The sequence below is a fragment of the Lepidochelys kempii genome, chromosome 5 (assembly GCF_965140265.1).
Source record: "Lepidochelys kempii isolate rLepKem1 chromosome 5, rLepKem1.hap2, whole genome shotgun sequence".
Lineage (NCBI taxonomy): Eukaryota > Metazoa > Chordata > Testudines > Cheloniidae > Lepidochelys > Lepidochelys kempii.
Window position 1 is genome coordinate 63680803 of NC_133260.1, and position 27881 is coordinate 63708683.

At 42.2% G+C, this 27881-nt stretch overlaps 1 protein-coding gene across 9 annotated transcripts; it reads left to right on the forward strand.

Moving 5' to 3' along the window:
- The first annotated feature begins 1042 nt into the window (after positions 1-1042).
- Positions 1043-27881, forward strand: RGMB (repulsive guidance molecule BMP co-receptor b). Of its 9 annotated transcripts, XM_073344579.1 has the most exons (6): positions 1043-1158; positions 1324-1604; positions 2527-2618; positions 6650-6861; positions 11972-12480; positions 24570-27881. In XM_073344579.1, exons 3-6 carry the CDS (start codon positions 2614-2616, stop codon positions 25236-25238), a joined length of 1395 nt encoding a protein of 464 aa, XP_073200680.1. In that variant the 5' UTR covers positions 1043-1158; positions 1324-1604; positions 2527-2613; the 3' UTR covers positions 25239-27881. The 9 variants fall into 9 exon arrangements, 6 of the variants coding, with proteins under 6 accessions (XP_073200680.1, XP_073200682.1, XP_073200679.1 ...); XM_073344581.1 differs by lacking the exon at positions 1324-1604; XM_073344578.1 differs by lacking the exon at positions 1043-1158 and having other exon boundaries at positions 1166-1604.

A 27881-nucleotide genomic window follows, 5' to 3' on the forward strand; every position in this document is an offset into this window, starting at 1 on the left:
CTGCTCTCCTGATTGCTGCAGTGGATTTTCAAACGCCAAAGCAAGTGGGTAAATTAAAATCCCATGTTCCTGTGGGCTAGGAACAGAGCTGTTTGAAATGTTCTTTAACGAGAAGAGCATGTTCCTATTGTTTCTCTTGCCTTAGCCGAGAAGTTCCAGAGAGATCCTATATCCAGGGACACCTAGCAAACGGAGACAGAGAAGGTGAAATTAACTAAGGGGAGGGAAGGGCTGGGCTAAGGTTGGTTGCTCTCTCTTATCAAGCTGTTTTAGGACCTAATCCAAAACTCACCGAAATCCACGAAAGTTTCCATAGATTTCAATGGGGTTTTAGTCAGTTCTTCAATCGCTAGCAAATGAGGGACCAGGAAGTCACACAGGAAAGGGGAAAAAAGCTGCTAGCATTATCGGTGTATCTTGCAGTGCATCTGCTCAGTGTTTGCAAGCAACGCACAGTCCAGAAAACAAGAAAGCCACATCCAGCTCCTCCAACCCATTCTGTGGCACTTAAAAAGCCATATTCTGGTTGAAAAGGAGATGGGTCCGAAGGAGACTTTCAGGGCTGGATCCTGAAACTACACAGTAGCGTTTATTATCCGCCCCAACCCCAATAATTTTGAGAATTCAAAACAATGAGCATAAGGCCAAACATTCCTCCTGTTATAAATGTAGCCACTTCTGTGCTAGGTCAGATTTTCAGCCAAAAGTTCTGTGCCGATTCTTTGTTGTTGTCATTTAAATTCAATGTTAGCCCAAGAACTGGACAACATTGTAAATAATAAAACGCCATCGGGAGAGGGAAGGAAAACAGATTGTCAGCTGGCAGCAAAACATCTGGAGAAACCTGGCAGAGGTCGGGGGAGGGGGGAACCTGTTGAAACTGCTTTGCGTGCTCAGGTTATGAAGGGGCTGCTAATACCCAAATAAATAAGGGGTTTGTTGGAGGCTGGGGGGGGGGGGGCTTTGATATTGTAACACACTGCCTGCTTTTGCGGAGGAAGTCTGATACCATGTCGTGAACAAGTGTGAGGGGGTTGTAAGAGGCAGGCAGCGTACATTGAGGCAGTGCTACGTGGGCCAGTAAAAGGCTCCTTTGTGCAAAGCCTCGAATGGGAAGGGCTGGCGCGGCCATGCCCAGCTGATCATCCAGATGTGCAGGTACATCCCAGCGGTTGCAGGAGCCCCTGGCAGGGGGCTGCGGACTTGAGGAGGCGGAGACACTGTGCTGTCTTCCTTGGGGAGGGAGCCGTTTCCCAGGCGGGAGAAGGGAATTATTGTGCGCTCGCCCTCGCTTCCCCCTCCCCCCTCATTTGTTTTCTATAGGTGGCGGAAAGATCCCGCTGTCATTAAAGGCACATCCCCTCCCTTTGTGCCGGTGCCAGAGACAGACAGTCACTCCGCGGCGGTGGGGGCGTGCGCTCGCGCGCCCGATGAAGCCGATCGCTGGCGGAGGTGTCATTACGAGTCCCATCTTCCAAGGGGAAAGGGGCTGCGCCCTTGCCCCTGCCCTCTAGCTCTGCGAAAGAGCCGAATGGCTCGGTGCGCTCTTGCTGCTATTGTTCCAGCTGGCAAGCGTCAGGGATGAAGGCACGGGGATGTTTGTGGTGAGTTGTTTTGCTGGAGTCGGGGCTCGGGGTTTTGTGTGTGTCGTCAATCCACCTGTCTTTAGTTTTCGAAGGAGCCGTATGTGGGAAGGAAGGAAAACACGCTAAACAATCCCGCCGGACATCTGAAATCACTTACGTGTTTGCAAATTACAAATTGCATCCGATAAAATAAACACCTCTTGCTCTACATTGTTTTCAACTGATGTAACCCTGGAGCGTTTCAAGGATACTGCATAGGTCTGCAGCGCTGGTCTACGTAGTTTTCACTTTTTAGCTGACAACGAGCACAACGAAGGGTCAGTTATTAGCATTTAGAGGAAGAAAGGGCACAAGGTCCAGGGGGCATTAATGGGAACTTGCTCCAAAGGATCCAAAAGCTAGTCCGTGAGTGAGAGAGTGTATTTCTGTCTTCCAGACAGTGCTGGGCTTCACTTCAGGAAGCTCTGTAGGAGCCCTAAAGAAGGAAGAAGTGGCTGGTGTGCTTCCTTTTTTGCACTGACAGTTTCTCTGCTTGTCAGTCTCATGGCAGCTAAATGCAAACTCAGGCTGCGTTAGGAAAACCAAAGTGTAACCGATGGCAGTAATTGTATTGCCTGGAAGGGGGCGGGGGAGTCCTAAACACTTTAGATGGAGATTGCAAAGGTTTTAAAGCTTGCTTGGGAGTTTCTGGCTAATGAGAGGTTAATTTTGTTTCGGAGGGAAGCTTGTGCTGGTTTCCTGATATAAATGGGCAGGAAGAGCATTACCTCCCCGGTTCTGGCAGGGGGTTTCCAAATGCTTTCTGCACCTGCTACTTCCAGGCTTTAGTCAGTGTCTGCAAAGTCCAGGACCACGTCAATATAGTGTCTAGGTCCAAGAAATGAACGCTTCCTAGGCCTTCAGAAGACGGACATAACGTTTTAAATGATCTAATATACAGGTCCTAATTTGCAAAGTATCCCATCCTCTAGGAGAACAGGATGCAGCGTTGACTCCAGCGATCCGCGCAACACCCTAAGGGATAAATATGATGTAAGTACAAAAATATTTAGAAGTCGATTTATTAAGTACTTATTGCTGATACTTCTGCCTTCCTTACACGGGCAAAGAAAGAATAGTGGGGAATATAATGACGTGTTTTGCAAATTGAAACCCCAGGTTTGATTCCCAGCTATTCTTCCTCCACACACACACCAACGTAATAAACAGCATATCCAAGAGGATATTTGTGTTGTATTTCTGGAAACGGAGATTATATCAACAGGGGAACCGTTAAGGTATCACACATATCCTCCCTTTTGGAAAATAAACCACAGCTTGTTTAAAATGCAGTAATGCTTCTTGCATGTGGTTGACTTTTACCCAGTTACACGTTCATTTAATTTCTCTTTTTGCTGGGTCACTGCTTGTTTTGCTATTTGTTTCCTTTTTTCCTAGGGGTAAAAGAAAGCGAGAAAGAAACATCCGAGCCTTTTAAAAATCTTGATTTATTTTCTTGTTTTACATTTTCAGCTCACAGCTGGGACCCTCGTTTTGGTGATCTTTACTTTCATGGGTTATAACATTAAATGTAAACCTCAAAAATCCATGCAGACAAATCTGATACTGTTTATAAAAATAAAAAGTTTGTGTGGATTTCAATTAATTAGTAATTAACTTTCATTCGGAAGCACAGCGCACACTAACGGTGACCTTTCCATGCCAATATCACAGCTCATTTAATATCCTGACACTTCAGACTGGGAACAATCTTGCAGTGTAACTTTAAAAAGTAACATCGTCTTCCGCTGGAGGACTACAGATTTTTATAATACTAAAAATGCAAATACTAGGTATCTGAATCTCAGGCTTGACAAAATTTGCAGTTGAACATAAAGCACCTCAGATCAAAAATGTAGTTTCTCCTTTCAATGAACATAGTTACATTTCATGATTCAAATATTTGGAGTAACTCAAGAGCGCCCTCTATTGTCAAAGAGCCGCTCACAGAACAGAACATACGAGCTCAGCAAAAGAATTGGAACAAACCAGAAGTCCTCATAGGCAAAGCCTCTCACTGACTTCAATGAGAATGTTGCTTCAATAGGGATTTCAGAATCTGATTTTAAGCCCGATAAATAACTTAAGAAAAAAATGTACATTAAAACGGTAACTCAAAAAAGTCAACACAAGCAAGAAAACCAAGTCACTTTGAGTTTTCTTGGCGCAGAAATCTGCAGAACTAGCCTTCTATGTTTCTTTAATGGATCACCAAATGGGAGAAGTTAAGGATGGAGTGAAAGATCTACCTTTGAAATTTTTGATTTTTGTCCACTTAAGTCGTATGTTTTGTCGATTTTTTTTAACTAAAAAGAAAATCGCAAAGCATAATTGTGTACAACATCTGATATCAAAATTGCTCCAAAGGCAATGGTTAATGTCCCACTAGTCTATAGAACAAATCATTCCTATGTGCAATACTGGTGCCATTATGATGATATTTAGAGTAACAGCCGTGTTAGTCTATATTCGCAAAAAGAAAAGGAGTACTTGTGGCACCTTGGAGACTAACCAATTTATTTGAGCATGAGCTTTCGTGAGCCACATCTGATGAAGTGAGCTGTGGCTCACGAAAGCTCATGCTCAGATAAATTGGTTAGTCTCTAAGGTGCCACAAGTACCCCTTTTCTTTTTATGATGATATTGTGGATGTAAAATGCAAAATTTGAATTGTGCCTTAGGGTAATCAGATCTTTTTAATGGGCACAACTACAGGACATAGCAGTGGGAAAGGACACTGTAAACATAATGTAGTTTAATATATAATTAGGCTCGCTTGATAAAAGTTAACTATGGCAGTCTTCCTAATTCATAGCAAATAGACATGAAAAAGTTACTATATTTACACATTTCAGAGTAGCAGCCGTGTTAGTCTGTATCCGCAAAAAGAAAAGAAGGACTTGTGGCACCTGAGAGACTAACAAATTTATTTGAGCATAAGCTTTTGTGAGCTACAGCATCTGATGAAGTGAGGTGTAGCTCAGGAAAGCTTATACTCAAAATAAATTTGTTAGTCTCTCAGGTGCCACAAGTCCTCCTTTTCTTTATACTTACACAGTAGTTTGTACAGACCTACAAACTACCATGTAAGTTGTGTGTGTGTGTGTGTATAAACAGATGAATGGATTAGTCCAAGAAATGACTGTTTATAAACTTTTTTTTTTGTTAATTTATTTTTGTGTGCCTTTGGTTGGGGTGGAGATATGGGGAGCGGGAAAGTGTATCACCATGGCCAAACAAATTTCAGTACAACTTAAGAAAAGGTGAGGGAATTGCTGTGGATCTGATCACTGCAAACTTCAGACCAAACACCCAGGGGTGCTGGAACAATTTTTATAGTGGGGGTGCTGAGAGCCACTGAAATAAACTATAAACCCTGTATATAATGGAAACTGTTTCAAGACAGAGGCTGCAGCACCCATACAAATATCCTTCATTATATGCAGCCTAATGGATAGGCCTGCTAGGATTTTTTTTAAAATCATTATTTAATTTCTTAATTATTATTATTATAAGCACGAGCAGCAATTACAAAATTTTGCTCGGTATGCTAACTCCTCAACACAAAGCAGTTCTTGGAGAAATGTTTGTGCTAATGAAAGAAGAGAAAGTGGATTCACGTGGTAAAGCAATTCATGAAGATCAGATTTCACTTCACACCTACCAATAACAACAATTCCCCCCTGTAGTTTGTGTGTATTTCCCCTTCTTCCGTCTCCTTGTCTGACTTTCCTCTACATAATAAGGGGCCTACTTGAGCGCATGGGAGCCAGTCAGCAGTTCGCCTACAGGCTACAGCAACTGCACGCAAATTAGCAGCGTTACAACTGTGAAATTCCTTATACTTAGTTCTTAGCGATGTCGCTAAAATCTAAGTTCTCCTAAAATAACCAAGATGTTAAAATTCGCCCAGTCTAGAGTAAACTCAAAGTTCACGAGTCCGACCTGCTTGTTTAACCACAGCATGCGGATGCAAGGCGTCTGTCACTCCAGGCTGATAAAGTGTTTCGATATTAATTTAAGGATAGACAGTCATCGGAAACTAGCTAAAGCCATGGTCAAGAAGGTGAAGTCATTCCCTCGGGCGGAGTCCTCCAAGACTCCATTGATACCCTCCGCAGCCAATCACAACCCCGGCACCGCTGCGCCTGCATTCCGATTAGGAACGCTGGCAAACCCAACGTTCCAAATCGGAATGCTTGGCGCAGCGGTCCCGGGGATGTGATTGGCTGCTGCGAAGATGAATACATCAGAATCATATGGTTTTGGAAGGCACTTTCTTAGATGATACAACGCAGGGCCAGCGAGATTCCTCATTTAGAGACTGGACTGAATTTGCATGCGTCAGAAAGCAGCATTTTGCGAGCCAGGGCTCCCAGCACGAAAGGGTTTAGGGGGCAGAGCACTAGAGTGGCTAGGGGGCCAGATCCCTCATCAGGAAGGAAGGGAGGTGCCTCAGCACAAGAAAGCGACCCAGGCAAGGCGAGAGATCCCAGCCCCCGAGCGGGAAGCCGGCAGAAGAAAAGCTCTCTTCGCACTTTTCGCTCCCACGGGGGCTGCCGTGCGCTTCTTGAATCCACAGCAGGAAAACGATAAGCCCAGGAGGCGGAGAAAGCAGGGTGGAGACCCGTCAGCAAATCACTTCCAAGCCTCCTCCGCAGTCCACCCAACTCCCTTCGGGGAGGAGGGGGCTTGGCGGAGGCGGGGCGGGAGGGAAGGAAGGAAGGAAGGAAGGAAGGGTGGGGCTCCTATGAGGCTCGCGTCAGGCTTGTTGGACGGGCGCGGCGAGCCAATGGGAGCCGGGCAGGCGGGGTGGGCGAGTGCGGAGCTGAGAGAGACTGATTGGCTGGGCGGGGGAGCGGTGCGGGAGAGGCGCAGGCCGAGCCCGAGAGCTCCGCGCGTCCCGGGGGTGGGGGGCGAGCCTCACTCTTTGTGTTTGTGTCTCTCCCCGCAATGCTGCGTTGCCCGGCGGCGCCCGCTCCCGCCTGGTCTGCTGACGGCCTCTCCCCGCCGTGGGGCTGAAGGAGGAAGAGGAGGAAGCCAGGAGGCCGGCTCGCCTGCCCATGCAGCAGCCCCGTCCCGCCGCCGTCGCCCCGCAGACCTGCATGGACGGGCATGGGGAGAGCAGCACCTTCCTGCGCCGCCGCCGGGGCTGAGCAACGCCGCCGCCGGCTGCACCCGCCGCAGCCGGCCGCCCTGTTTCTCCTCCTCAACGTCGGGCTGCTGCTGCGCACAGGTACCGCCGCCGCTGCTTGCCGTGGGCAGCAGCGCTCCCTCCCCGCCTGGCTGGGGCTAGCAGCCGGGCAGCCGGCACGCCCCGTGCCCCGCCAGAGCTCCTCGCCGGGGCGGAGCTCGCATGCGGGGGCCCGTTGTCTGGCTGGCACGTTACCTGTGCCCCCGGCCTGCTGCTGTCTCTCGTGACCAGTCGTGGCTGGGCTGGGGAGTCGCTTTGTTTGGGGGGCGGGAGTAGCCTTAAAAGGGTAGCGAAGCCCCTGCTTGGTCGGCGTCTGGGGGAGTCTGACTGCTCCCCCCCAGGACATAAACCGCCGGGAAACCCCCGCTCCCCAACCTGCCTAGCGATCGCTGGAGGGAGGGGAGCTGTCTCCGTTTGGGGAAGGGGGGTGCTGCTGTGTGAGCTTTAGACCCACGGGGCTTTATTGCTCACTGCGGTGATGTTTACTGAAAGTCAGGGCTGAGATCAGGTTTCTCTTTGCACCACCGCCTCCTCCGTGGGGAGAGAGAGGGAACCTTGTGCTTTTCTTCTGTTCCCTGCAGCTGGAATTGGGGGATGGTGGGAGGGGAAACAAGCTCTTAATGAAATGGCTTTAATTTTCTCTACCGGTCTAGATTGATTTTTTTTTAAAAAAAAAGTTTCTAAAATCGCCCCTTAATACTGAGTGGTAGTTTCATGGTGGTTTGCCCTTCTGTTGTAAAACTTGATCAGACTGGTTAGTCTGTTTGGGTCTGTAGGGTTAATAATGCCCATCAGCTGTGTGCCATCCATCTCATTTGTGATGTACAGTTTCCTTCAGGGTTTATGTTTCTTCTAAAATATTTCTTAGGGGAGTTACATTCCTCTGCCGAGAAATGTTCTGATGTGTGGAGTAAGGGAGGAGGAAAAGTAAAGTTCTTCAGGCTGGAGGTGGAGTAAAGTTTATCCTGTTAAAAACTCATTTTAATCTCCTAAATCTGAAATTGATGATGAAGATATAGAAACAAGATTTTCAGTTGTTAATGGGAATAAATATGGTTTAAAGTTATACATTCTCTATAGCTAAGAGACGATAACTGAAGCCCGTTGCAAGAAGGTGTCACATGGAAAAATGCACATTGTGTAAGAAAGTCAGAAAAGTAAACGTCACTGAATCTGTCTTTGTTCTCTAAAATACACATTCATATTAATGAATTGAAATCATAGAATTACTTTATTACTGTATTAGAGTTAGAAAAACATAGAAATTAAAGATCAGCCCTATAAAGCAGGCCCTAGAGTGACAATCCTTAAGAAGCAGAGATCTGTATTTGAAATCTTCTTTAGATTAAAAAGTTTTTAGAATTCATATGTAGATGAGAACTTGATCTTTTTTCCCTGTGCATGTGGAGAGGCTGCTTTAATGAGAATCAGAACAAATAGAAAGCCACATGTGGCTTTTAAATTGTTTCAGTGTTATTTTTTAAATCATTTTAGAGAACGAGGCGCAAACTTATCAGATCTCTTCAGGAATGTCTCCTAGAAAAATCTTAGTAGGTCTTTGACCACTTGTATCTCTCATTATTTGTGATAAAATTATATTACTTATTTTTAGATACCTAAATAATTCTATACTAGAGTGATGGGCAAAAGTGATATGCCCTGTTCATTTGAACTGCCCCTTAAATAATACAGAGTGAAAAGCCAGCCATATTCTACTAATAATATTTTAGCAAAAGTCCCAGGCAAATGATTGGAGGTTATGTAGAAGTCCGTGATAAAATTAATCTATATACTAGTCCACCAGTGGTTAACTGGTGGCAATTAGCTGAGAAGTTAAGCAAGTAGTTCTTTTAACAAAATAGAACTATCTTAAGAAAAGTTGGAAAATGTAACATTCCAAAAAGCATCCTCATTAAAGTCTATATCGTTTTCAACCAGAAATTTGCTAGAGTGATGGCTTTCTTCTGTGAAAGAATGTTCTCTTTAGGTAGTAATTCCTCCAAAATATCTATAATTTTAGTTGAATTATTCACATGCATAAGTGTTTGCAGGACCGCATCCTTCAGATTTAATAAAGTCACTTTCTGACTGTACCTCCTGGCAATGATGATCCTCTCAGAGCACTGCTTTTGAAATGAAATGGTTTCTGCTTATTTCAAAAGCTTACACTGCTTAGCCAAGTGTAGTTTTGCGGGTGGGCAGACATGCTTTTATTATTGCTCCCATGTCACTTGCCTCATCACCATGATAGTTTACCTTACATTAATGACACTTTTGTGAGCCATGTTCTTATAACAATAAGAATGTATAAAATGTGTATATTGAGCCTCTTTTTTTAATCTGCACTGTCTTGGCATCATGACAGGGTTCACCAATAACAGGCGAAGTGTGCACTGTCGTCATAAATTCATGAAGACTGGATATTTCTGGGTGTACGAGAGTTAGTCGTTCTAAAGGAGGGTCATCATAGGTTAGGTGATGAAACTAATAATCCCATTTTCTCTCCCATCTCTCTTTAGAATATCAAATAACAAACAGAGTTAAAATTACTTAAGGGCTTGCTTTCTCCCTCACCACCTTGTGTCTTGTATGTGGTTTAAGAACACTTTTTAATTAGAATTTTGAAGACCACCAACCCCTGCTCACTCTGAAACCTAGGGGAACAAGCAAAAAATGAGAATAGGTATAAAGAAGGTTCAGTGGGTGTGGAAAGGCTATTTAAAATGGCAAAAATACAATACCTTTTCTCCCTCACTCCCCTGAGCATGCACATATTATTTTCATAAATATTTCCACACTCTCCTTAATCCTCATATTTTATAATTTCAAACAAATTTATACACAGCTGAATTTTATTGCTCATAAAAAGAACGAATAGCCAGAACATGTTTTTAATGGGAAGCTGTTGATGCTTGGACAACTAGCTATTGTGTGAAGTCCTAAACTATATGTTACTAAGTTCCTTTAGCCATAATGGTTGTCTTCAGTTCTTTGCTTTCTTTCCAGTGTAAATATGACTTCTAAAACTCTTGTTCTCTGGAGTAGGGTTTAAAGTAGTGCATGGGTAGTAGCGGGACAACTTAGGGATTTTTCTAGTTTGAATTAGAAGAGACATTCCTTTTACTTTATTTTCACTGTTTAAAACTTTTAATACTCTAGGCTAGAGGTAAGCTTAATATAACTGGAGTGTAGGGTATTTAAACTAACATTGTTTTTTAATAGGAAATTTATCCAGTTCCACACTTCAGAGTTGGAAGGAAATTTATTTTTGGGTGTAAGGAAGGTGAAATAATATTTCAGATGTTTCTTCTTAAGTTTCCCTAGACAGGAATGTTAGCTTATGAAAAGCTTGAGTGTTCATTAAAGGCATTTTCATCTTGAAAGCACTTATACCTTCCTGCTAAAATTTGGTGGTAGGTAGGAGTATCTAAATGCTGGATATAAGCCTATAGCTCTTGTTTTTTTAACAAGATTCATAACACAGTATTCAGTAAAAGATTACCAAAACTGGGTAATCTATACGATATCAATAAGTATTAATCTAACTTTCCCCTTCCTAATCTTTTCCCTTCTTTACACCCTTCCCTCCTCCCGGATGTTAAGTAAATAGACTTTTTCACTTGTCTTTTCTAAATCCTAGTGTGTTGCATATAGTATAAATCACCCTTGATTCTTCCTAGATTGTGAATTCTTTAGGGCAGAGATTATGGTCACAGCGCTCAGTATGCTATAGATGACACCAGAATATAAAAATAAAATGGTATGTAGATTACTAAAGTAAAGCACCTAAAGTAATATTTTTTTAAATAGATCTATGTGTAGCTAGGCAAGTGTTGCACCAAAGATGTCTCTCTTGAAAGTTGGTTTCCAGTTAGTGGACACAAGGCATTCAGATGGAATACCTATTTGTTTTTCTTGCCCAAGTCCTCTTCACCTGGCATTGAATAGCTGATTAAGTTCCCCACTCAGTGCAATTTTAAAAATAGGTATTGTAAGAATGTTCCAATTTTATTGCTTCAAATAAATGTGGTTGGATGTTTTCTGCAGTACAGTATGGTGTATATTATATACAGAACCACGTTTTCTGCTTCTAATTGCAATGAAATCTGTCTGCATTCATACCTCCTTCAGTACTACATGCAGTTCTTTGTCTTGTTTTCCACTCCCCCAGGAGTTGGTCTGTGGTAAGTGTGTGCAGAGTAAGGTTAGAGGATTTGAAAGCATGACATTAAGGGCTGAATGGGCAGGGAAACGGAGGGTTAGGGGAAGCAGTTACTTGCCAGGATTGTAGTTATACTTCCTCTTCAGAAGCCAGGTGATCATGGCACCCTGTGAAACTAGTCGGTTGTTTATATGAACTGAAATGTAAGTCTGCCACCTGTATTTCATGATCTACTTCTGTTTCCACCCACACACGCCCTCCGTATCCCAAGTTATAAGGTGCTATTGCAATGCTTGGTTTCCACAGTTGACAAAACCTTAACTGTAGTTTTAAAGTGTAGTGTAAAGGGTTTTTTCATTGGTATAAAGAAAATGACTACTGAAGCACTAGCTGTGGCAGTGCCCAAGAATGAAAGTAAACTGAGTTTATGGCCTGCATTTTTTCCCTTCTTGAGGAGGGTGTAACTGTGATCTCTGCACCACGTGGGTCATTTGCTACAGTAGAAGACTTAATCTGTATGTTTAAATTTATAGCAAAATCACCTTTCTTGTCAGGAATATGATTTACCAACAAACTAAAACCTTTAACTTTTTTGTCATGAAAAACATTAGAAGACTAATGGAGATATAATTATCAACTAAGTGATTAATTGAAGCATGGGTTTGCAATATCATCTTGATAGAATCTGGAGAAGAAACACTGGGTTTGTATTTGGCAGGATATAATGGTTTTTAAATCAGCTACCTGCCATTGTTTTCATGGAAACTAAGTCACCTGTAGGTCACCTCAGCCTTTTGAGAGAGGCAGTCTATACTGCTACTTAGTTTTCTAAACTTTTTTCTTTTAAGCAATATGGCAAAAAAATTTCCCAATGAGAGAAATTCTCTGATGAGTAACCTAAAGGCTATTGTCTGTAGTGTTCAGGGGGGAAAAATGAATTGCGCTCTAAAATGTTTGATCTATCTCTCTCCCTTTTATTCTTGTGCTTAGGTAACTGCCAGCTGCAAACACCATGTCGAATCCAAAAGTGCACCACAGACTTTGTGTCATTAACTTCGCATCTAAACTCTGCTCTTGATGGTTTTGATTTGGAATTCTGCAAAGCCCTGCGGGCATATTCTGCCTGCACCTATCGCAATTCCAAAGTCTGTCGTGGAAACCTAGTTTACCATTCTGCTGTGCTAGGGATCAGCGACCTCATGAGCCAGAGAAACTGCTCCAAGGATGGGCCAACATCTTCTACTAACCCTGAAGTTACCCACGACCCCTGTAGTTACAGTGGCCGCAGAGGAGCCAGAGAACTTCGGGGAGGGGAGCAAACTCCTCCTACTTACCTCTTTTGTGGTTTGTTTGGTGATCCTCACCTTAGGACTTTTAAGGATCACTTTCAGACATGCAAAGTGGAAGGTGCCTGGCCTCTCATAGACAATAACTACTTATCAGTGCAAGTGACAAATGTGCCTCTGGTGCCAGGATCCAGTGCTACTGCTACAAATAAGGTATGGATTGTTCTCTCTTTTCTCTCTTGCTGGCCCCCCCCTCAGTGTTGTGAGTGGAATTTGAAGCTTGAAGCAAAGAACAAAAATACAACACAGACTAAATCATTTAATACTCCTAGTTTTAGACTTCTGGGGTGGAGGTCTTTTGGGCAGTAGTTTCTTGATGCATAGATGCTCCAGAAAGCCTCTCTAAACAAAAGGACCTTTTTTAAAAAAAAATTTTAATGAAGGAACCACCCTTGCCTCATCAAAAATGTTTGAGATCAGAGAGTAACATTTAAATTAGCCATGGGTGAAACTGGATGTAAACTGCAATTCTTTGAGGTGTAGGCAGGGGGTGATAGTTCTAGCCGCTTTGCGTTAATCTACAAAACTGCAAGATATAATAGAGTCAAGCCTCCAGTGCTGTCCCACCCCTACCCTCAAGACTGGTGCAAATGGAAAGGTACGTAGGAATAGAGAGCTCTGAGCTGAGACAGAGGAGAAAAGAACTATAGAGTACATGTGAAAGGAGGAAGATGCGCAAAATGCAGCAGTCTTGAGAGACCAAATGGTAACTGAAATGGCCCGATGAATTTCATGAAAATTCAAAGCGCAGCACTTTGAAAATCTCACTTATCTGAACTTTATTACAAGTGACCCTTAAGGTGGCTGTTGCTAAAACTGGCAGTGTGATATGGGGAAATATCTGTGCATTTGAAATGTTGTATTGTCAGTTTCACTGTTGTTGCTGGTGCATGCCCTGACCCCCACCCCAAAGGGTGCTTACCAGTAACAAGAACAGAAAAGCTGAAAGGGAAACAAGTGAAAAGGCTGAAAGCAGGTGTGTGCCAAGAGAGGGATTGGCATGGGCATGTTTGATGATGATCTTAGATCATTAAAGGCAGCATAGGAGCAAAAATATCTTTGTATTTTTTTTAACTACAGAATAAACTGTTTAAAAGTGGGTGATATCAGAAAAAAGCTATCTTTAGAAATCAAAAAAAAAGAAAAAGCAAGGTGACTGCCTTTATTAGCACAGTGGTTCCTCATGGAAATGACATACAGTGGTGGTATGATAACCATTTAAGGCACAAGCTGGGGGAAAGTACCTTAACATTTAAGCTCTGCTTACCCTGCCCAGATACCACCACCCATAGGCTAGTCTTGGGGTGTTCTCATTGCAGTCGCTAGGTATAGAACTATATCAGGATCTGCAAATTTAACCCCAAGGCAACTATGCTGTAAAGATGATAAATGAAGAGTAGCCTTGCTGTCAATTCCTGGGTCACTGTTCAGTTCTGTGATGGCATCTAATGCTGACACTACTGCGGGGAGATGAAATCTCTGGGTTGGACAGTAGTGGAGTTATGTAAGAGAACCAGTGCTAGACTGACTACTAAAAATTCAAAACCTGGGATGCATTTAATGAACCCTCATGTCGAAGCACAATCTGCATCCCCAAATAAGCCTTGAAAGAGACATACTTTCCATAATCTGCCTCTCAAGATAAACTTGCAGCTTTTTTTTTTTTTAAAGAAAATGCTTACTGAAGCTGATTCTTCAAGACACTTAAACATAGGAATACAAGAAGGGAAAATATTTAATAGAATACAAAATACTTTTTCATACTAAGTTTTGCTAGGCAGCTGTAGAAAACAAGAGGGAGGTTCTCTTGGTAGGGATGGAAGGAGGAGAGAATGCCTAGGCGTGTATACAGCTGTGTGTATAGCCCAGGTGAAGCTATGTGTTAAAATAACATGTAAAAGTAATGTGAGAGGGTAAATTTCAGTAGCCTGCTGGGATGGAGGAACTTGTTCATTTCTAAGCATATAGTTCTTGTATTACTTCCGGTGTAAAGCCAGGGAAGCAGTATTCTCCTCCTGCCCCACAAGCCCTCTGGAGGAGTGCTGTTTGACACTTTCTCTTTATAATAAGTATGTTAATGTTAAAATCTGACCTAAGAATTCACCTCAGCATCCACAGGGATGTTTAATATGCAGAAGTAGTTAATAAGGAGCCTGCAAGAAGGCGTTCATTTTAGAATGTTTGAAAGTGGTTTATTGGCACCAGTGATAGATGCTGTGCAATACTTGAGGTTTTTCTTTCTTTGCCAGGCAGTCACATTTTTATCAGAACACCGTTTTGTGGGAGCTGGAGGATGTGTATCTACTGCACTGAAAGCATTGCAAGATATATGTTGTGAACTAATGCATCTTTCTGAGCCCTAGATTTATTTACTAAGCACAGACTCCTATAAGTGAGAGAAAAAGGCCTCTTAAGTTATCTTGTCAGTGCAGGATTGATCCCTACAATATATTTTCTATTGTCTTGTTCCATTTAGTTTCCAAGGAGCTTCCACCACTTTGTGGCAGAATTTGACTCTCCTCATAGCGAGTATTACTTAGTTGAATTTTAAAACTAATTACTGGTGTTGCTGATTACTTAGGTTTCAGAAATTCACTTTGAATCTAACCTTTCACTAGTTACAGTTTATTTGCTGTATTTCTCTCAGCTTAGAGCATGAAAATAAGCTAGTCAGTTTCTCATCAACCTTACTTTCAGGACTGCATATGCTAGCAGTCATGCAGTGTTTTGGATTGCAAACAGTCCAGAGGAATGTTGTGGGTTTTTAATAAAGAAAGAAGAAGAAGAAGGGGAGATCGGGGGTGGGGGGAGAAGAATCTTTCTTTCCCTATCGGCTTTCAGTTTTGCAGAAGTTTGTTTTCAACAACATTCTGAATTTTGGATCAAATGCTACTTGATAATGAACTGCTTGACCCATTCCAGGGGGAAACCAATGAAAGGAGGAAATGGATGCTCACCTTGTAGTTTCCTCTGCGTACTTTTCTTGAGATGAGAAGGGTTTGGGGCATTACGTAGGATTACAGTGGATCTAGGGCGATGATTGGTCTATTTGATAGATTCTACCTGGACTCCCCCTTGGTAGCATGGCTCCCTCAAGAGCCATACTGCTATTGGTTGTGTCCACTTACCCCACTTTCCCTCCACCTTGACAGGCAGGTAGAGAGATGTGTAGCTTGATAAGCCATAGCTAGCTTACAGACTTATTCGGGGAAATCTCTCTGCAGTTTAGGAGATCATGGCATGTATAATGCTTTTGCTTCCTCTTTTCCCACCCCTAAAAACTCCAGAACCCTAACGGCAACAGAGGGAGACAGAACCTGCTGGGGTGGCATCCTTATGCCATTTTTAATTGGGGGCAGGGGCTCCCCCTGCTTTTCTTGCCTCTCACTTCTCTGTGGCATGGAATAAAAGAGCCTGGGGCTCACTGTTCCTGTCATTCCTTACGTGAAGGCTGTTTCCTAAGGGTGGAAGGAGTGTGCTTATACACTTGGTGCTGTTGGCAGTTTCAGTTTTTTAGGTTTTTATTTTATTGCTTTTCATGATGCAGACAGCAAGGGAACCTTTTTCTTTAGAATTAATTAAATTAGAGGCATTGCGTAGTCTGTAGCCAAGATGGGAATAGTTGGGACATGTCATTTTGCTTTCTTTCATACCTAGTCTAGATTTATACTGTGCACATCAGTGTGGGAACCCAGTGTCTTTCAGATGGAGGAGGAAGGATAGTCCAGTGGGCTAGGGCACTAGCATAGGACTCAAAGACTTGGGCCCAAGACTCTGCTTCGCTATGGACTTCTGTGTGGCCTTGGACCCATCACTTGTCCTCTCTATATCTCTGTTCCCCATTGGTAAAATGTGTATAAATAGTACTTCCCTCCCTCACAAAGGGCAAGGAGCATAAATATATTAAAGATTGCAGGAGCCTTATAAGTACCTTAAAAGGAAGACTCTACTTTTTATAGTGACTTTTTTTATTCTAGGGGAGGAAAGGTTTACTTACCACATCCTTTCAGCGAGTGGCCTAGATGCCAGTAATGCATCTCCTCTCCTCTCACCAATACTTTGTCTCCAAGCCCCTCTGAGCAGCAGAAAAGAATGGTGTAGAAGCACAGTCCCATCTGTGGCACTACATAGGTTAAGTGGTCGGTCTGTCTTGCATATATTTTGCAGTCTGGCTTCTGTTTTGCAGGAAGAACTTCCATTGTACTGAACTTGCTCTGCTACTCCCCTTTGAATAATTAACTGGAATGAGAACATATTATTATTATTATCATTCTATTGTCATTCTAAGAAGGACCATGAGATTGTCAGCCATGTAGAATAATATTGACCTTTTTGTGCTTCTTGCAGTGGTGTTAGTGTCTGAAGTCAGGATGAACTCAGTTTTTATTTTCAGAAAGGGCAAAACTTGCCTCTGTAGAGTGAAATAACTAAAAGGAGTAAAGTGTAAAAAAAAAAAAAACCACTGTATGAGCTGATAACTCCAACTTGATCTTGTATAATTGCCAACAAAGCAGATCCCTTCAAGAGGGAAAATAGTGTGCAAAGGAAGGGTCTGAGGCATCCTGCCTGTTCAAGTAATTAGAGCAATCAGGCATGCAAACTGGGTAGTAACCTTGGTAAAAGGCTTGTTAGGCACCAAATATCCATTTGTGTGTGCACTTTGATGAACTCTCACATGTAGTCACCAGAGCAACTTTCATGTAGACCTGGGCCTCTGACTTCTGGAAAGGTTTTTGTTCATTAGCTTAAGATCAAGAGCTCCATCCTGAATGAAAAGAAGTTCCCGTGTATGTCTATGCTAAAAATGAGCATGCTGGCTCTTTAAAATCTAGCTGAATCATTGCTTGTGAAAGGTCAGACTGGCAGCTTTGCTTGAGACTGAAGTCATCTGTTTACCTTCAAACAGGTAAAGCACAAGCTTTGGCAGTGAAAGGTACTTTCTTCCTAGTACCCTCCCAAATGTGCTTCAACCTGAACCTAGAAGAGCCACTTCTAGTGTTGAATAATCTCAGCTCATTCAGTCTTTTTTTTTTTTTTTTTTTGGTTATTTGTCTTTGTGCACGGGGCAGGGAGGGAGGGATGGATATCTAGGGAGAAAATGTACTGGTGAGTTCCCAGCTCCCACACTGTCGATTCCTTAGGAGTGGAAGGGTATTGTCCTGGAGCCCTGTTTGAGGGACCCCATCTTTCCTTTCAGCTATGGTAATGAAGCGACTGCTAGCTCACAGCATGGAGTGTGAGCAAGAAAGCCATTAAAAATGAATGTTTAACTTCTTGAAGGCCCCACAGAAGTACATATTAAGGATCAGTTTGAGAAGTGGGGGGTGTGGCAAAAGCAGGAAGTTAGTTATGGGAGAAGCAGTCAGATGTGGTACTGAGACTGGTTTCGTGAGCAGCGGAAGAAGCAAAAGAGAATCTTTCACTGTGCTAAGAGCAGTTGCATGTTTCCTTGCCAATTGTATATAACGTAGAAAAATGGACTTTCACAAGAAAGGAACATCTCATGCTTAGAGTTAGCGGTGAGGTCGAGATCTCATCACCAAACTTACTGAGTACTTCTGTCAACATTATCAGCCTTCAGGGTTTCCCTTACTAAATGGCTTTTCTTGTTTTTGTTTTTTTGCCCCCTCCCCCCCACACACACACGCTCTGCTCTATAAATGTTCATGAAGATTGTGCTCCTTGCATCATTTCTATTTCTGAGGGGATAAAAGTGAAGTATTTGTTGATGAGTATGTGTGGAAAGTGCACAAAACAATATTTTTTTCAAAGACATGGGTGGGGGGGAGGTAGAAAAGTTAGGTTAGTCTAACTTGGAGCCTGCTAACCTTGACTATGTTACTTGATTTGCTTAATATTGCTTAAGAACATAAAACTGCTGTTCTGGGTTAGATCAATGGCTCATCTAATTCAATGTCCTGTCTCGACATTGTCTATTACAAGAGTTTCAGGGGGAGTGTACAGAACAGGGCAGCTTTCTTGGCCTCCTGTCTTCTGGTAGTCAGAACTCCCTAGACATGGAAGCTATAAAAACTTGGGTTAACAGGCTCAAGGGTTAACAGGCTTAAAGGTTATCTAGTTTCATGAGGTCCTTTGCTGAAATTTTAGTTCTGTAACTTCTTAAACCAGTGCTTGGTGAATTACCCCAGTGCGTTAGTAGGACTACGTTTCTCTTCAGACGTTGCTCCTACCCCAGTCTCTTTTCATGGACTGGAAAAGAACCATACTAAATCAAGATACTACATTTCCTTCCAATGATGCCAATAGATCATGCACTTCAAACTGCAGATTTAAACACTAATGATAAATCTTAATTTCAAGATGCAAGAAGCACAATAGTGTTTTCTGCTGATTCAAACAGCATACTCAGCAGTCTGCTTGACTACAGAGCTTTTGCTAAGATATATAGATACCTCAGGTAGATAGAACTGTTTCTGGATCACATTTATTTGCAAGCCATCACTTACCAAAGGAAACTCTGTGGTAAAGTATATAATATTTCTTGTGGCACAAGGGTGATGCTACTTTCATGTTAAATATAAATTTAAAATGCCTGCACCTTAGAATAATTGCACAAGTTTCTTATTGCTGTAGACTTTGTTCTTCCACATGTGTAGCTATCTTGTTACAGATCTGAAATCCACATGTAAGCTCTTCAAGGCAATTCCTTGTATTATTCCTTGTATTACAGTAGCATCTGGAGGCCTCAGTTGAGTTTCGAGCCAATAGTAGTAGTCTGCATGCAAAGGTGTAGTGAGATACAATCCCTGCCTCAAAGAGTTTATGGTTTAAATAGGCAAAGGGTGGGAAGGGAACACGTACAGAAAGATTAAGTGACTTGTCCAAATCACAGCAGGCCAGTGGCAAAACTGGCAATAGAACTTGGCCTCCTGGCTCCCACTGTGATTTTTAATGCTGTAAAATAATACTTAGTTTGGACTATTCTATAGCAATATCTAAATTCAGAATGATGGTTTTTTGGCCTAATCCCATACAGCCTGTGCAGGCAAAAACTTTGACTTTTGTAGCGGGTTTTGCCTGCAGTAGCCATAAAAGATTGGTCCCTTAATGTTGCATTCTGATATGTGAGCTGGGTTGTACTTAATATCTCTTACTTGTTCTTGTGGGTGGGGACAATCACAGGGAATGAAATACTGAAAGTGAATGAACAGAGCCAGAGTAGTTTGGAGGGAGAAATGTTTAACAAAGGCATTGATGTTTTAAATGCACAGCAATACAATCCATCAATAATAAATGCGGTGGTATAGTGCAAATGTGCCAAATTGAGTTATTGCAGTATATGGATTAGTTTATAGAAACAAGTAAGCAATACAGATGTTGTGTTGAGGTTCACTCTTTCAGAGACTAAAATGTTTCCAAGGACACCAGGTAGAAGAGTGTGTGTGTAGGAGTTACAGAAACAGCACATTTCCTATAAAGAGGGGAGGTGAAGGGGAAATAGCAAATATGTAACCCATATTAGTCACATTGCTTAATGCACTCCTGGAAGGTGTTCCGATACTTCGGTAATGAGAGAGGTATAAGAATCTATATAGAATAGAAAACCAGACATTGTGGGAGAGAGGAAATGACTAGGAATTCCATGGAGGTGGTAAACAGACATAGTAAAGGAAGGAGGTGGGTGTTTAAATGTTGGTACTTGCAGTCTTGATAGTGTTCTCTTTTTAAGAGGAAAAACAGGAATTAATGTAAGCATGTGAATACTACATATAGATTTAAAAAATGACTTAACACTTGTTTGGGCTAATAGCTTGCATGTCTCATGCACAATGGAGGAGGTGATGCAATACAAGCTGCAAAACCTCATGTATAAAATAACATTTTTGCATTTGGTAATGCAAGCTGAGGAGCTAACTACACTAAAATTTAAAAAAAAAAAAAAAAAAAAAAAGCCAAGGTTCTAGCAGCAATGCTAACTCACTCATGTTGCACATACTGTTTGTTTTACAATCTGCTATTAACATGCCCTCCCTTCCCACCCCCCAAAAAATTGCCCCAATTCTGCTCCCTGCTGTGTGCATCACTCCCTTTTCAAATAAATGTGATTTTAATTTATGAATCTGAGAAGAGAATTTAGTATGTTTAATATGGCTGAGTTGGGTTCTTAAGGAAGGGGAGCTCTTCAGTTATCTTTTGGGCTGAAAATGTAACTACAAAATTAGTTACTGCATTGAATTTCCCTGGTTTTTGTCATATGAGTGAAAGTCTTTTTGCTTCCCTGTGGTGTTGCACAGTTACGAGTACTTAAGAACATTTTGATGGCTGAATGCAAGAGAGTTAAAGTAAAGCCTAATAAGGAGTTGCAGTACTGGTAATCTTATTAAAATCTCTCCCTCTTGAAGGGGAAAGATTAAAATGTTAGCTCCTTGTTCCAGTTGTGGAAAATTCAAGTGTACACAGCTGTGGAACGCTGCAGTGAAATAGCAGCACCAAACCACTCCAACTAAAGTCTGACTCCAGTACCGTAGTTGTAATCCTAGTCCAGATGAGCCCCATAATGCAAGTATTTTTAAAACATGTTGGCTGAAATGTTGTAGCTAACATGGATAAAAAGGTGTATAGTTTTATAAGTAAACGGATGGAGAAGCAGTAGCTGCTCCGTATTTGAGAGAACCCATAGAATCTTCCTGTATTTACTAACAGCTTGGGAAAGTTTCACCTTCAAAAACTTGGCTCTTCATGAGGTCTTTATGCAAAAGAAGAATCTGTTTTTTAAAGTAACTTTTTTGTGTGTTCAGCAAACTGAAAGTGGAGAGGATTTTGCTCATCCCAGAAACACATTTTTCTTTCAGATGAGACCAAGCAGTGGAAAGTTTGAGCCCAAAACATTGAGTAGAAATTTACGATTTTTGTACATAACCTTTATGTAACTGAGGCTGGTTTAGAGTGGGAATGGGAAGTGTTGTTTTGGGGTGGTTCATCCTAATAATTGCAGTAACTTTTGAGAGCACCACACATGCCCAGAACACTTGGTTGGCAGACTGACTTTGCTTTATGAAAGTGTTTCCTTCATACAGATGCAAATACATTAAGGTACTTCCCGCAGTTGGAATTCCTTTCTGGCTTTTTTTTTTTTCTGATCTTTGAACACTGTAATAGAGCAACAGCTGTGTGTGGGAGTTTACTTGGCTTGCATCAAGTGTTATATGTGCACACAGTAACAAAAGGCAAACTTAGACGCAAAGATTTTGAAATGATGATTAAATATCCATCTGTTTTTAAAATACAGTTTGATGCAGCAGAGGGAGGGATTTAGGGTGAAGTTCACCTCTGCCCCCCACCCCCCCAAAAGTCCAGGAATGGAGTACTCTACAGGTGTGGGGTGCAGAGAATCAAGAGGAAGGAAGTTGGGTAAGGAGTATTAAATCCATCACAAGTGGGTATTCTAGCCAGTGCTTAATTTGTAATGAGAGGTGCCGAGACTCAAGCAATTTTTTTTATTCATAACTGATGCAGGAAGCCCAGGGGTGCTGGGGCTATGAACTGCCAAGCCTAGAGATGCCAGGGCTCAGCCATGGCAAGCCCTGGCACAATTTAAACACTGCTTCTAGCCCACTGTATCTCTAAGTGTGAAGCCTAGCACATTTCAGTGGCCATCTCTTTGCTAGCCAGTTTGGGGACATTGTGGAGACCTCAGAGAGTATATACCCTGCCCTTTCATAGCTATTCAGCTTGTACTCCTTGTGCAACACCATTGCAGGACTGGAGTGGTGTGGAGGCCTTTCTCTCCCCGTGTATCAGTTTTACCCTTGATGAAGAAAGCAGAGTCCTAATGAGAGCAGGTGGGGACTGTTCCTTATTTCTGTTGTATCTTGCCAGAAGCAGAGTACAAATGTTGGTTTCCTTCTGTCACATCCAAATTCTCTGCTTGGTGAAGACCATGAGGAAAAGTGTCCCTCTGCACAAGCAGGACCAACTGATTGAAATTTAGGTTTGAGAAACTAGAGACAAATTACTCAGCACTTAGAGAAGCATTAAGTCAGTCATGGAGCCTATTGATATGATTGTTAGGAAATTAGCGTGGGTGATTATATGGAAAAGCAAGTTCTGTGTTGTCTTTAAAGCCATTTGAGCTGTTAACCTCAGACTCACTCAGGTGCTGGGCAGTCTTGCACAGAATTTTCCTTCAGCTGGGATATAAATCATTCTTCTCTTGCAGAGTGTTGAGAATGTGCCTAAAGAACACTACCATTGCTGTGCCATTTGTGTCCAGGGCCTTAGATTAAACTGTTTTTGCAGTATTGTATTAAAGCAGTTTTCTGGAAGCTTCATTTATTGAGGCACGGGAATCCGATGCACAGCAAATTACTCAGGAGACAGTGTCCAGGATATCTCCCTTCTGGGCTGCTGGACTGAACTAAACATAAAAGATTGGAAGTAAAGTGGAATAGTGGGCTCACTACACTAGACAAAAGCAGTGACTTTCTAAGGGGGAGTAAATACTTCATATATTGTCTGGATTTTGAACAAAATCCTTCAATCTCGGCTGTGGCTCAGGCATATGAATGTCACAGATTGCTTGGCTACAGCAAGCTTGGGACCAGCTGTATAACTTGATTAAAGCAAAGAAAAATCATTGGAAAATTTCAGTCAGACAGTACCAGTGGCAACATGTGGAACTAAAATAGTGAATGCTCTGTCAGTATGTGTGAGAATATAATGCTAACTAACTGGGGCAGTTGAAACATTAAAACTAAATATTGTATTTTGAAGAGGGTTTGGACTAGAGAGAGGAGGTGATAGTAAGGGAAATCTTCTTGCTGTTAGTAAATGAAAGTGAAGAAGGGCACAAAGTTAATCTTCCTCCTCCTAGAAGGGAGAGGTGGTGTTCCGATTGACTGTACTCCAGCTGTTTGAGTCTTAACTCTTGTGTTTCAAAGCTGAGAGGTAAGAAACAAAAGCTGATGTGGACTAGTATGGGGCTAACTGAAACTAAAACATTCAAAGGCTGCTAGAAACTGAACACGTTCATAGTGCTGGAAAATGTTCACAAACACATTTTGGAGTACTTTGAATCTCTCGGCAATGTACTTAAAATTGCTTTGCAGTTTGTCATTTTTCTCCTGCTTTATGATGTATATAGTTTGTCAAGTGTGAACATACAGATATTAAAATACTGCTTATTTCTGTATTTAAAAAAATCCTTAGACTGTTCAAGTCAGTATTTTTCTCCTCTTCACTGTTGGAAGGAAACTGCAGACATGCCATTTATTTAAATAAAAATAAGAGCCCTCTACAGAGCTCTAGGGACCCTAACAAATAATGTAATAACATAACCTGCTTGCTTCCCTCTGTGAAGACTGGAGGATCTGATTTCTATTGTGTGATTTTTAAATAACAAACGTCTTAGATTTAAGAAGCCATTCGTTTGCATAATAAAAAGGCACAAACTTCTGGGTGCGCTTTGCAAGCCACCTCTTAAATAAAGCAAAGTTTGCTCTGCACTTTTATTATCTTGTTCAGAATGGTGCATTTTTGTATAAGCCCACCTATTTTATTTCCCTTCTGCCTGTAATACATATGTTCTGTAGCTGCTAGTGGACTGGAGGTGTCAAATCTCCCAGTTTATAAAGGCTAAATCCAAACACTGAATAACAAAAAGCAGATTGTCAAATAATTACAGAAGAGTAGCTAGTCACTGCATGCCTACTGAATTGATGGCTGAAATAATACTGTGCTCTTTCTACAGCATTTTCAGGTTGTTGCAAGGGTTAGCTATATATTAGAGAGGGTACAGTGAATATTCTGTCCATGTTCACGTAATCAGTGGCACCCCTTACCCTCTGGTTGCTAATTGCATTAGAGTACACTCCTCTTTCAATGGAGAGAAACTGGTTGTACCACAGAAGATAGTGGCATGGGAATTATTTGGCACATACAGCTCCATGAGACTGAGTTCCAAAGTGTTAAGGGAGCATTAGGAGAGGGAGCTGTGGCTCTCAGTGATGTATATAGCCTGTTCCCTTTTTGGCCTCTTTCTGGTTGCTGTCCTCCTCTATTGTGGATTTCCTGCTAATTTAAGAATTCCATTTTAAGTTGCCCTCTGCTAGACTATGTATTAGGGTTTTGGGAATGGGTGCACAGTTAGATATACTCTGCTGTAGGAACGAATGATGGTCAGCATGGGCTTGATGGGCAGCTATTCAACCCTTGGTCATTCTACAGTGGTGATAATGGTTTTGAGATGAATTTCCCCTCTAATTTCCCTTGTTTTCTTCCAGATAACTATTATCTTTAAATCATACCAGGACTGCACAGAGCAGAAGGTTTACCAGGCAGTCACTGATGACCTACCGGCGGCTTTTGTAGATGGCACAACAAGTGGAGGAGACAGTGACACCAAGAGTTTGCGCATAGTGGAGAGAGTCAGTGGCAGATACATGGAGATGCACGCCAGGTACATCGGGACCACTGTGTTTGTGCGCCAAGTTGGACGTTACCTAACGCTGGCCATTCGCATGCCAGAAGAGCTGGCCATGGCTTATGAAGAAAGTCAGGACCTGCAGCTGTGTGTGAACGGCTGCCCCTCGAGTGAACGCATTGATGATAGTGGTCACTTACCTTTGCCTGTTATGGGGCAGCTTCTTCCACATGCTGCCTCTGCTCAGCCCCAGTCTGTGTACACACTGGAGAGTGCCACTACCAAATGCCATGAGAAGATGCTGGTGAAGGACATCTATTTTTACTCTTGTGTGTTTGATCTGCTCACCACTGGTGATGCTAACTTCACCGCAGCAGCTCACCGTGCTTTGCAGGACGTAGAGGCACTGCACCCCAGGAAAGAGCGCTGGCACATCTTCCCCCACAGTGGAAATGGTGACGTGGGCAAGAATAGCAAATTGTCCGTTAGTCTTGGACTTGTGTGCTTAATCCTTGTTGCGTTTTTGTAGGGTTTTTTGTCTCTAACAAAGTTTTAAAATATATATTGTCATAATATATTGAGTAAAGCTAAGAGTATATCTGTATATACCATGTATATGAAGGGATGTTTGTCTTGGGACACCCGCCAGATTGTACATATCATGTTTCTGTTTTACATGTATGTTGGATGTAATATTCTTTGATTGTATCAATTTGTTTTGCAGTTGGTGAAATGTTTTATAATGTCCCTGCATTGGGACCTCATAGAAAGCACTTTATTTTTTATATATCAAATATTTATGTGTGTATCTGGGTAATATGTATAATACACATGTACATACACCCCACCCAGTGCTCCCTCTAAGTATTACATAGTTTTACAAACTTTATATGTAAGTACTTTTTCTGTGTTCCTCTTCTTTCGATCCTTAATTTCCTCCCAAGACCACCAGTCATTCTACTGTGAATACAACACACTAACTTGCTGTTCTCTCTAAGTGGATCGTTCAGAACAGAGTCTGCTTATGATTTATACAGCAATGTGCCATAGGTAGAACAGTCTTGGGTGTTTGAAGTGTTCTCTAGCTCATTTGACATGTTTTAATTGCATAGCATGGCATTTGAATATTGCCCTTCCCTCAAGACTGTTAGTTTTGTTCTGTGAATGGGTTGAAATTGAGGGATCAATTGGTTGCCTAGGCTTAAGGAGAGCACCTGACATTCTTTTAAATTTGCCTAGGTTAAGTGAAATTGGTTGTGTCACTGTAGGATGTCAAGGAGCGTGCTGGGAAATTTTGCCTATGCGCGCACTCCACACAAGCACACTTTTCCTTAACAGTCCCTGTCACAGCTGTCCACCTTCTCTGGGGCTGAATGGGGGCTTGCAGTTTGAATCTAATCAGCTGGAGGGGTGCTAAGTGACCTAAGAAATTCCCTTCCATAAGCAGTGCTTTGACCAAATGTGTTAGAATATAGGGAGAGGGGGATTTTAGCAGAGTCCTCATGCATGGTAGGGATAAAGTTCAACCATTGGGTCACTGAATCAATCTAGTGCCTTAAATTATTTCAAGAAAGAGGTAACATCTCACTTAGTAAAGATTTTTCAAGAGTAAAAATACACACATGTGCCACTCCCTCTCTTCTCTCCCCCCCCCCCCCCCCCCGGTCATGATTGCTAATCGGTCTAAGTGTTGTATTCTGTTTTTCCCTTGGAAACAGTTTAGTGTAGATTAGTGAGTCACTAGCATTCCAAGGGGTATGTCTACACTGCATTTTAAAACCTACAGCCGTGAGTCTCAGAGCCCAGGTCTACAGACTCGGGCTTGGGGGCTCACTCCGTGGCACTAAAAACCATAGTGCTCTGAAACCCACTCACCTCCAGGCTTCATAGCCTGAGCTCCAGACCCAAGCCTGAATGTTTGTGGCTATTTTTAGTTCTGTAATGTGAGCCCCAGTCTGTAGACCCAGGCACTGAAATTTGCTGTTGCAGGTTGGTGGGGGGTAGTTGTGGGTTGTTTTTTTGGGGGGGAGGAGGGGTGCTGTGTATACATGAATAACAGACTGGAATAGTCTTGCTTTCATTACTCTGAGTTCAGCAAGTAAACTTAACTAAGTGCTTGTTCGTTGGGTAGTGTGAGAGGTGGTAATTGGAAGTTAAATCGCTCCTCTCTTTGCATGGAATGATGAAGGGCTAGACAGATTAGGGATGGTCTCCTTTTAGCATATGCTGGGACTCTCTGTTGGCAGAGAGACTTAACTTGACACTGGAATGGGTGAAAGATTTACATGCCGCTTACATTGAGCTGGGAATGCTATTTTGAAACCAGTTAAGCTAGCTGGGTTTGGCTGGCCAGTGTGGAAGACAGAACTGTGTACTTGACAAGAACCCTGTCTAATCTGTTCAGACAGTTTGCCCCATCCTTTCTGCCTGCCCACACAGTTTAGACTGAGTTAGCTGGAAATGGTTTTCCAACTGCTCTAGGTAATGTGGTTTCTGGCCTACTGTAGAATTGGGTAGAGGAGGGGAGCTTTCCTGTTTTGCTGCTCTAACATAGTGTGTGTGTGTGGGAGGGGGAGACCCTTTGGTACACTGAGTTTAAAAGTATTGTGAAAATTGTGGTGGCTGAGCCTAGAGTTGATACCCCAGTACAAGTACATGGTAAATGATGCAGGTCTACTAGCTAGTTTCCCATACCCCCAGTCCCACAAATACTTGTGTATATACACTAGTAGTGAATTGTGAGCCCCATAGACAAGTAAAATTTCAGAAACGTAGTGCTTCCTTGAAAGCGTTTTCTTGTTCCTGCTGTGGGATTTCTTGAGAAAATGTTATTTGCACATGTTGGTTCTTGAAGTCCACACTAGCCAAAAGAGCTTTATTTAATGCCAAACATCTGGATATTTTGAAGCTTAGTGAATGGTCTCTGGGGAGAGCTTACGCTTAGAGGGAACACTGGTTTTCACAGACACTCCAAATGGCTCTTTTTTAGAAGGCTTCAGATTTTATTTTTATGCTTGGAAACCCCACAATGTGTCAGTCTTTGCAAAACTTCCTAGATGTGGTTCATGGATATACCAGTAAGTATATGTTTGTGTAAAAGAGTGACTGTGCAGTGTGTAAATACTTTAAATTATTATGATAGAAGAATAAAGTTACATACCATGCTGTGGAA